Source organism: Coffea arabica, chromosome 9e (genome assembly GCF_036785885.1).
Source record: "Coffea arabica cultivar ET-39 chromosome 9e, Coffea Arabica ET-39 HiFi, whole genome shotgun sequence".
Taxonomy (NCBI): Eukaryota; Viridiplantae; Streptophyta; class Magnoliopsida; order Gentianales; family Rubiaceae; genus Coffea; species Coffea arabica.
Window position 1 is genome coordinate 23862389 of NC_092327.1, and position 11654 is coordinate 23874042.

General features: G+C 38.9%; 1 protein-coding gene across 1 annotated transcript; it reads left to right on the forward strand.

The window, feature by feature from the left end:
- The first annotated feature begins 8430 nt into the window (after positions 1–8430).
- On the forward strand, positions 8431–10106 carry LOC113709950 (uncharacterized). The gene is made up of 3 exons (XM_027232793.1): positions 8431–8746; positions 9053–9516; positions 9822–10106. The coding sequence occupies exons 1-3, from the start codon at positions 8431–8433 to the stop codon at positions 10104–10106; spliced, it is 1065 nt and encodes a 354-aa protein (XP_027088594.1).
- Positions 10107–11654: the final 1548 nt, after the last annotated feature.

Genomic DNA, 11654 nt, shown 5'->3' on the forward strand with positions numbered 1-11654 from the left:
CAACACTACACACCTTATCCTTGATATGACACCTTGTGTAGAAAAGGTTGTCCCGTTGTACCTCCATTTCCTCCTCTTTGGCGCGGGTAGTGAGGACCTTTCGAACCACTAGGCATCCAATCTCCTCATGCGTAGGTATCTCCTCACTCGATTCATTCTCTTCCTCTTCTAGAGGCGGTATCCCCTCGTACTCCTCTTCCTCATCTGATACAATTTCCCCATTTGGCAACATCAGCATGGTCCTTTGGCTGGGGCATTGAGAAGCGATGTGGCCAAATCCTTGACACTTAAAGCACTTGGTGTCTCGACCACGCGGTTTGGAAGCTGCACTATTATCCTTAAAGTCAGGCTTGGGCGTTGCCTTGGAAGGGAGGCCATTCGGCCTTGGAGGGTAAGAAGGAGCTGCGTCTTTCTCCTCCCTTTTTGGTTGAGAAGTGCGCCAATTTCCAGCTTGATAAGTAGTGCTTTGTCGCGCAGTACCCCTCCTCTTGAGGCGTCGTTCAATTGTAACCGCCTTCTCGAGCATTTCATTCATGTCGAGGTAGTGTTGGAGTTCCACTACTTCGGCAATCTCGGGCCTCAATCCATGTAGAAAACGAGCCATAATGGCCTCTCCATCTTCACGCAAATCCGCCTTCATGATGGCCATTTCCATCTCCTTGTAATAATCCTCAACTGACATGGACCCTTAGTTGAGAGCTTGTAGCCGACGGTGTAGATCTCGACTATAGTAGCTCGGAACAAACCTTTTCCTCATCAAACTCCTCATTTCCTCCCAAGTTTCCACAGGTCTCTCACGATTTCTCCTTCGGCTCAGTCTAAGTTGGTCCCACCAAATGGAGGCGTAGTCAGTGAATTCTACGGCTGCTAGTTTCACCTTTTGCTCCTCCGTATAGGTGTGGCATTCATAGACTAGCTCAATTTTCCGTTCCCACTCCAAGTACGCCTCGGGGTCTGACTTGCCTTGGAATGAGGAATCTTGAGTTTGACACCTTTAATGGTGTCGTCTCCTCGACGTTGGAACCTTTGATCATTTTGGTACCTTCCCTCAAACGCTTCCTCTTCATCATTTGAGTACGCCGATTCTTTGCCCATACTCGGGGTAGGTGGAGGCCTCGAGTTCTCCAACTGATCGATTCGATCATGCAATGGTTCAATTTCATTCTTAAGCAATCGTTTGAACTCCCTCATCATGGCTTCCAACTGTAGTTTGATGTCCATTGTTTGTTCACCAACTCCACTAGACATATTTAGTTCACCTGCAAAACAAATAAACAAAACGAGTTCCTCTCTCTTTTTTTTTTTTTTTTTTTAATACGATGTATAGGTCACTCACACTCGTGTTTCACTCAAGTGTATCACTCTCTAATAATCTTACCAAGCAATTCCTTGGCTTGCTAGTTGCTCGAGTTGAACAAACTAGGCGTCACCGCAGTGTACGTTCTTGACTAGTCAACAAGTGACACACAAGCTAGTAGCAATAAATGGAGGTGAATGACTGAAGACCTAGACACGACTCAAGACTCAGAATATAGCTGGACAATAACTAACGACTCAAAAGAAAGTAAGACAATTAACTTGAATGCTGAAATTTTGAAAATCCTAGAAAACTCTACCCGAAACCCAAATTTCTGGAATGTGTTGAGCTGCTGGTCCGTGGTCTTTTTGGTCCGTGATCTGATTTGGACACTTGGGGTTGCCAAGATTAGAAACCTTGGAGTTTGGTCAGATTTGGGAGTCCCAAGTGGTCCAAATTCGAAATTTTGGGGCTGGTCAGATTTGGAAGTCAGATTTTGCACCAAATTTGGTAAACTTGTAGGCTGTCAAGAATGGGATGTTGTTCAGATTTGGAAGTCCAAGTTTGAATCAGATTTGGTGGCTTGAAGGCTGACCAAGACTAGGGCTGTTCAGATTTGAAAGTCCAAGTTTGAATCAGATTTGGTAAAACTTGAAGGCTGGTCAAGAATTGGAAACTAGAGCCGTCTTTCTTGAAATTTTTTTTTTTTTGACCTTTGAATCAGATTTGGTAAAACTTGAAGGCTGGTCAAGAATTGGAAACTAGAGCCGTCTTTCTTGAAATTTTTTTGACTTCTGTTGGGGTGTTTTCACACAATAGCCAGCTAGTTTAGACCACAATTTCACAGCAATTAACGTAAACAACTTGGACAGATTTGGTTTCAAGATCAAAGTTCCATGAAAACAAGAACACGGTTGAAGGTTTATTTCAGGTTTCAAGACTGCCAAGATTAAGCTCTTTGATCCAAGAAGCTCAAGACTTCCCCAATAAGGTTTTGATGTTCGAGTTTTGCAAAGCAACAACACAAAGGTTCAAGAAACAAGTGCAAACAGATTCGGCATCCCAGCAAATTAATTCCAGCAACGACTCAAGGGAATGACAATAAGGTATGCAACACAAGAGATTTTTTTTTTTTGGATTTAAACAGAACATAAACACAAGACAAAACTGGACAGAAAATTTCAGACAAGAAGTAAACAACAAAGACAGATTTCTGACAAGGAAACAACAAAGACAGATTTCGGACTTGACAAACCCGAGCACTTGAGCTACGAATTTAGAAGACTAAAATAGATCTAAAAACGATAAAAAGGGATATTCGTGATACCTCTAACTAGCTCTGATGCCAGCTGATACGAGACGCGGAAGCTACTTCGGATCTAGAGGAACACGATGAAGATTTGATGGAGTTGAACCCGAACTTGGACCACTCAAGAACAGATTTAACGGTAGAGGACGCCACAATCAAGTGTGTGTGTTTGATTGATAAGTCAAGAACAGCCTAGGATCAACTCTAGGATATTCAACTTAGCTTTCACAAGCTAAGGGAATTTGCCACAAGGAATGGACGAAATTCTGGAAATTTTATTCAATACTCTCAAAAACTGAATGTAACATGCGGCTTGAGGCTATTAATAGCCGTGACTAAGACCTAATAAACTAGAAAAATAACAAGGAAAGTTCGGCCAGCCCCTTGGGCCTATACTTGACCGAAAGCTAGCCCAACTAACTAATGATACTTGACCGAAAGCTAGCCCCGACTCGCTGACCGGACAGCGAGACCCCCGTACGGCTCAGCGAGGGTACTTAACTGCGGCTCAGCCCGCCGTTTGGAGCTTGAACACTCGCATCTTCAATTGTAAGCAGCATTTTAGTAGTCGTGCAAGGATGTTCCAACTCAATTCCTTCAATGCCCGGTTTCTCTTGGGTTTGGATGGCACGTACCAAGGCTTGGAGGGACTCCTTGAATCTCTTAGCTCGTGCTCGTGTCACTGGGCCTTGGGGCACCTTCACAGGGTCTACTTGTACACTTTGGGCCTCGTGCTCAACCGCATCACCACTTCTCCCTAAGGCGAACCAAAGGTTATCCGCGGGACGCCTGCCTAGCTCTTGCTAGGACTCGATACAATTTCCGTTCAAACTTAATACAATACTAGTTATCACGACAAGATAAAGTAAGAAAGATAAGTCGCTTCAATAATAAACATTCAAACTTGCACCACGAGTTCCAACGTACATCAATTTTCCAAAATATACAACTGCCAAAAGTCTAGTCGATTAAATTTGGAACCCTAAAACAAAGGTATATCCAAAAGGGTTTCTCCGAGTTTCACTCCATGTCCATGCCTGTTAAGGAAAAAAAATCTATGGGGTAAGCAATTGCTCGTGAGGCCAAGAACACACATGCAAGCACGTTGTCCAAGTAACAATCCCAATTAACAAGTCAAACAATAATATTCGAGTAATTAACAATTCAAGTGAAATTTAAACAGAAACAATTCAAGGATATGGTAGCTCTCAAGAGCTAATTTCCACTTGCTTTGCCAATCTCATTCGTATACCTTCCCGTGATGACTCTCCGTCAACCGGGTCGATATTTCCAATCCGTAGAACTCCACTTATTTCTCATGTCCGTCCACCGTACACCGCACCAGGCCCACACGTTATTTATAAGGCGATACTCCACGAGTATGCTAAGCAAGATCTCTCCAATAGATCAAGCTTATCATGTTATTCTCATTGCTCACCGAGGTTCCCGACCAAACCCATGCCGGCTCGAGTCCCAAGGTCGGCCTATGCATTTGGACGTCCCCCATGTAATATTTGTGAGTCGAAGAGATTCTTTTTTTTTCAACTCATTTATATAATCTATTTTTGGCTCGGTGGGATAGCCAAGCCATTCCCCCTTCTTTTTGATTTATGATACCAGTCCGAGAAAACCAATAAAGAAACAAATCTATTCAATGAGCAAAAAAGGAGAGAGAGGGATTCGAACCCTCGATAGTTCTTTGTTCAAAACTATACCGATTTTCAAGACCGGGGCTATCAACCACTCAGCCATCTCTCTGAGAGACAATTTTTATTTTATTCCTCCGAATAGAACATGGCCATAGGGTAGATTCCCACCGGAGGTCTTTCTACAGATAGTGGGAATCTACCACCGATCATACCATTTCATGACATTCAATCATTCATTTCATTTCAATCAAGTCATTCATGATCCATTCATTTCATTTCAATCAATTCAATCATGAGTCATTCATTTCAAATGAGAACGAGTGCGGTAAAGTACACACTCGACTCCATTTTCAAAATCTCCAATCATTAATAACAGTTAAGCATGTATCAAGTTCGTATACACTTGAAACTCACCAAGTAAAATAAGAAACAAGTGAGAAATGTCCACTCGAAGGTTCAAGCGTCCACCGTGGGATCCTCTCGAAGGTCCTCTTGAGTGCCTGAACAATTAATAATGAACTATTACACATTATAGCTTAAAACCCCTAATTATCGAGGAAGATTGTACTCTTGTACAATCTAAGAAGAAATCATGAAAATGAGCCTTAATTATTCGCAAATCGAGGCTCGAAAGTGGGGTTTTAATAATAGAAGAAAATCTGATTTTCATCTTTGAAATCAAGTGTAAACGGCCTGGTAATATCGAAGGAAAAAAATGGCGAGTTCTAAAAACTCAATTTCCTTTAAGTTCAGAAATTTCAGATTTGACAAGCAATTTTTGAAAAATCATAAATCACTCTCTGAAAGTCCAAAATTGGAAAACTTGGTACCGTTGGAAACTACTTCCAAAGTAGTACTAAAAGTTCCTAGAAGGCACTTTTCCATAATTTCAAATGGAAGACATTCAAATTTCGGCTTCAAGTTGAGGTTTTGGAATACCAAGACAGTTTCAAGGTTGGTTTTTGGCTAACTTTGGAAATTTGACAAAATTCACAGAATGTGAACTAGCCTTTGAAATTTGAAAATCAATTAGAGTTACAATCAAAGTTTAAAACGCAACAAGCGGAAAAAGAATCGGAGTTTTGAGCACTAAGATATAGCAGCTCAAATTTGCTGAAATTCCTCACTGGACAAGGGTTTTTCAGATTTAAAACATGAACTTTAAGACTTTGGTTAAGCATCGAAATGGACTTGGAATGGCACCAAATTTGGTAGTATTACCCTACCATATAAGTTCTATTCCTCTGTCAAATTTCATATAAAAATTCGTACGGAAAGTCAGTTAACAAAGCCACTAAAGTTCCAAGAATTTTCAAGGCAAATATGCCTTGTACTTTATTTTCCCATTTCTAACTTTTGGGTCAATGAAACCACCTCAAACATGGTTCATTTATGAAGACAAGGTCTAATAAACATCCAAGATACTTTTGGTAGGTGGTTCACACCAAGAATTTCAACATAACTTGTCCCAATTCAAATTAAGGCATTCAACTAGCCAAAAAGAGGGTTTTCCATTACTGAGACAGTTTCGCAATTCGGCCACAATTCACTCAATTCAACTTGGAATTGAGTGTGATTGGTGGCGTTGGAAACTACATTCATAAGGTTATAATTTCTCAGGAGAAATCTTTTTGAAATTCTGTCCATAACTAGCTCATTTTCAGGCAAAAATTTGCAGCTCATAACAGGTTTTCTAACACAACCGAGAAACAGGGCAGGTGAATTTGAAAGGCTGGTACGGTTCACTCAAATGGAATCAGGGGATGCATTTTATACCGTTAGAAAACTGAAAGTGTCTAGTTTCTAATGCCACAAACGGCACTCGATTTTGATTTCGGAGCAATGAGTTATAGCCGTTTGAAATTTGCTGCCAGAGCAACTCTGGACACGTTTCCAGCCACGAAAAATTTTCGAAATCCAAACATTTACCCAACCAAATCAAGTGATTTTTGGTGAAAAATTTCCACACAACCTATACAATATATGTACATCAAAATCAAGTCAATTGGACAACAAAAATTTGCACCAAGAGGCGCAACAAAGGCAGGGCAGAACCGGCCCCTTCTTTCCTTTTGTTTCCTTTGAGTTTTCTTTCCACCTTTCAACTTATAATCACTAGTTTAGTCACTAAATCAACATAAACAACACCCAATATCATCACATCAGTTCATCAAGTCCATTGTGGGATTTCATAGAGTCCACTCACATGATTTGCAACAATATAGAGGTACCCACATGAAGCTATAAACTCCCAAGTGCAATTTAACTTACAAAAGCTAAGATTTAAGGGTTGAATCTTCATTACCTCCTAGATGATCTTAAACCAGAAATTTTTGGCCCTTTGAGCTCCAAGAAAACCATGAGAATGAAGCTCTTATCCTAGCCCAAGATGATCTCCAAGTTATTTGCTAGTTGTGGTATGAATTTGAGAGGATTTGGTGCAAGATTGAGAGGTGAAATGATGAAGAAACTTGGTCTTCTTCTCCTTGGGGTTGGACGGTAGCTTGAGGGAGAGAAAGAGAGAGTTGTGGTGGATGGAAAGCTTCTCTTGGAAGCTTAAGAATTTGTGGCCCAAATTTCCCCGAAAGTCAACTAAGAATAGTACGCGCGCGCACGCACCCGTTTCGTGCTCGTTTCCTCTCGGGTTTGTTTCACTTGTTCACTAAACCTCTAATGCACTTCCATTGATACTATTATTATTCACTCTTAATAGTCTAAAAATAAAGGTCTAAAGTCCATCGATTAATTGCGCGCGCGAAAACGCGTACTTCCAATTTGTGCGCGATAGAGCGAAATTTCTAAGAAATTCTTGTAACGATAGTATTACTAACTAATACTTGAGTACTTAAACATAAAAATAACTATTTTAAGACTAATATATGAGTCTTCACTCTCCAAGCTCACTGTACCCTCAAATCGATTATTGCCTCCAAACGCGTATTCACTATTCTCACTAAACGGGCTTCCAAAAATTAAATTTTTGAAACAAGTCATTTTAAAAATATATATAAGTCATAGTTCCACGTAATCGGATCTAAAAAGGTTGGAATAAAATATTCGGAGCAAACGGGCAATTAAATATTTAAATAAGCTAGTAATAGGAATTTAAAATAAGTAAATTTACGAATCCTCACAAAAGTGAATCACCTTGGTGTGCTCCAATGCTCTTTATTAAGAAAAAAGATGGGAGTTTACGATTGTGCATCGATTATCGGGGTTTAAATGCGGTGACTGTTAAGAATAAATATCCGTTGCCCCATATTGACTAATTATTTGACCAATTACAAGGGGCTGTAGTGTTCTCTAAATTGGATCTTAGACAAGAATATTATCAGCTAAGGATTAAAAAAGAGAATGTGCAAAAGACTTGTTTTAACACTCGATATGGGCATTATGAGTTTGCGGTGATACCTTTTGGATGAACTAATGCCCTAACAGCATTCATGGATTTAATGCATCAAGTGTTTAAATCCTACTTGGACCAGTTTGTAGTGGTATTCATTGATAATATCTTGGTTTATTCTAAGACTAAGGAGGAGCATGAGCGACATTTGAGAATAGTATTGCAAACCTTAAGAGAGCATCAACTATTCGCCAAATTTTATAAGTGCGAGCTCTGACTAGAGAAAATATCATTTCTAAGCCATATAATCTCAAAAGATGTACTCACTATGGATCTGGCTAAAGTTGAAACTGTTACCAAGTGGAAACAACCAAAAAATCCTACTGAGATTCGTAGTTTCTTGGGTCAAGCGGAGTATTACCGTCGGTTTATGAAAGATTTCTCAAGAATTGTAGGGTCTCTAATGAATTTGACAAAGAAGTAGGGTAAATTTATTTGGGATACTCAGTGTGAAACTAGTTTCCAAGAGCTTAAGAAGCGATTAACTAGGGCACCGGTGTCAACTTTGCCAAATGGTAAGGATAGTTATACAGTATGTATAGATGCTTTGAGAGAAGGTTTGGGATGTGTTTTAATGCAAAATAGGAACGTAATTACCTATGCCTCTCTGAAGTTGAAATCTTATGAGTAAAATTATCCGACCCATGATTTAGAACTCGCAGCTGTAGTGTTTGCTTTGAAGAAATGGCAGTGTTACTTGAATGGGGTGACTTTTGAGGTGCATACGAACCATAAAAGTCTTAAATATCTATTCTCCTAGAAGGAATTGAACATGAGGCAGTGTCGGCTGATGGAGTTTTTGGAAGATTATGATTGTACCATTAATTACCATCCAGGAAAAACCAATGTAGCGGCGAATGTCCTAAGTCGGAAGGCTCAACTAGCAGGTTTAATGATAAGAGAATGGAACCTGTTAGAGGATGTTAGTGAATGGAACCCCCACCTCGAGCCACAGACGGATATCTTTGGGAATATTATGGTGAAATCGACATTGTTGGATCGTATTAAAGAGGGCCAAAAGAAAGAACCAACGGTGCAAAAGTGGTTGGAGAAGGTACAAAAAGGAGAGTTACCCGACTTCAATCTAGGTCATGATGGAATTTTACGATTTTGAAAACGAATTGTGGTGCCAAGGGATGAAGAATTAAAAAGGAAAATCTCAGAAGAGCCTCACTGATCTAGGCATACGGTGTATCCTGACAGTGGTAAGATGTACCAAAATCTCAAAGGACTATATTATTGGGATAATATGAAATCAGAGATTGCCCAATTTGTTCAAAATTGTCGTACTTGTCAACAAGTAAAAGCCGAATATCAAAAATCATCGAGATTTCTATAGCCTTTAGAAATACCTGAGTGGAAATAGGAACATATTATAATGAATTTTATGTCAGGTTTGCCACGAATTCAAGGAGGTCATGATGCGGTTTGGGTGATAGTGGATCGATTGACTAAGTCAGCACATTTCTTGCCGGTTAATATGAAGTATTCTTTGGAGAAACTTGTCAAACTCTATATAGATGAGATTGTGAGATTGCATGGGGTACCAGTAAGCATAGTATCCGATAGGGATCCTCGATTCGTATCTCGATTTTGGCAAAAGTTACAAGAGACTTTAGGGATTAAGTTGAACTATAGCACGACCTATCATTCTCAAACAGATGGACAGTCGGAGAGAACTATTCAAACCCTTGAGGATATGCTAAGATCATGTATCATGGATTTTGGAGGAAGTTGGGGCCAATATATGACATTAGTTGAGTTTGCTTACAACAACAATTATCACGCTTCTATCCAAATGGCACCATATGAGGCGCTCTATGGACGAAAGTTCCGTTCACCTATTCATTGGGATGAAGTAAGCATGGGTTGAGGAAGCATACCAAAAGGTAAAAGTAATTCGTCAAAGGCACGACCCAAAGTCGACAAAAGAGTTATGCCGACCATTGAAGAAAAGATTTGGAGTTTGAAATTGGAGACAAAGTATTTCTTAAGACCACTCCATTGAAAGGAAGGATCAAGGCAGGAAAAGAAAAGAAACTACAACCAAGATACATAGGTCCCTTCAATATATTCCAATAGGTAGGAAAGGCGGCATATCGATTGGAGTTACAAGCAAGTTTGTCCTGAATTCACAATGTTTTTCACATGTCCTTGCTTAAGAAAGATCACCTAGATCTGACTCATATACTTCAGCCAGAGGATATTGAACTTGACGAGTCTCTAACCTATGAGGAGCGAGCTATTCGGCTTCTAGATCGAAAGGTGAAAGACTTGAGAAATAAGCAAATTCCATTGGTTAAAGTTTTGTGGAAATATCATGAGGTAGAAGAGGCAACCTGGGAGTTAGAGGCGGATATGCAAGAGAAATATCCTGAATTATTTGCGAGTAAATGTATGAATTTCGCAGTCGAAATTCTTTTAAGGTGGAGAGATGTGAGGACTTGAAAATTATTTTATATTCTTCTTATAATTTTCCTTATTTATTTAAAAAAACTAAAAACTAATTTATATTTTCTATTAGACTAATTTATTTGCCTTAATTTTGTAAATACTTTAATGATTGAGTCGAGAGTTTTATCTTTTCTTTTACAATTTGGTCCATGTTAAGTTTCGTAGTACATTGTGATAGTGTGATCAATTAGTGAGGTGTATAATAAATTTGGTGAACAAGAACGGGTGTAGTGTTAGAAGGATTATATGATTGGAAGTGTTAAGAGTGTATTAGAGGACATAAACTAGCAATTAGAGGCTAAAAAAGACAAAGAGATAGGAATGAAATCCTATGCTGCCAACTGTCGCAACTCTAGGCCATTTGAAATTTTTCACTAAAAAGCTTTCGTTTTCCTCTTCCTTTTGGCCGAACCTATAGAGAGCAAAAAAGAGAGAAATTTCTTCTATTGTCATCTTGATTCCTAGCTTGATTTTGTGGGAAATCCAACCTAAAACCTAAATCTAATCTGAAGAAAGTTGCAACAAGGGAGCAAGAAGACTTGTATTGGAGTGATTTGGGAAAGAAAGCTTTAGTTTTGCATTTTTTTCTTTGGGGTTTGAAGGTATCAAGTTAAGAAACTTTCCTTCTCTTTCTTATCTTATATTTTAATGGATATATGACTTGATTATGGAAGTTTTGAGGAAGATTTCATGGTTTTGCGAAGTTGATTGAATTTTTCAGCTTTGATTTATAATTTTCCAGCCTTGAGATGAGAACTTCTAGCTTTGATATGACTTGTGAGCTTTGATATAAATATTTCTAGTTGAATATGCACTTTTAGTTTTGTTATACAATTTTTCTAGCACCAGTAATCAATTTCCAGCTTTGCTTTGCAATTTTCAGTTTAGGGTTTAAATTTTCAGCTTGGGTATATGATGTATATGAGCTAGGTATATGCCCAATTTAGTTAGTTTTTGTGGCCTAGAACAAGTACCCTTTATGTCTTATAACTCGTGGCCTTGGTTAGGGTTGTTTTGCCATGAAATTAAGCTTTGAAATTGGAGGAGAAATTTAAGGAAAAATAGGGCAGTTGCTGCCGGTTTCCTTTCTTGTGTAATGTAAGTGAGTGAAAGTAAGAGTGGAGGTATGATTTTTGGTTGAATTGGACTTAGTTTGCTTATGGATGCTTGAACCTACTTTGGTTGTGATATATAAGCTGAAATTTTGCCAAAACTATACATTTTACAAGAAGGAAGTACTGGTCACTTTAAACATGTTACATATATCTAGTTTTAAACTTGAAAGTTTTAATCATTTTCCTTCCAAAAAGGGCATGCGTATATCTTGCATATGGTTTACTAAGCGTCATGATTTCTATTTTCATGATCTTCCTTTGGTATTAACAAGCGAAGGTTGTGCATTTTGAAACCCTATTTGATTGCATTTTGCTATACGATATTTAATCGCAGATTTTGATAGTGAATCATGGTGAGTGTCTCCAATTGCATGGTCGGACTTGCTATTTGAATACAATACTTTCTTATTGTGATTGGGATGGTAAT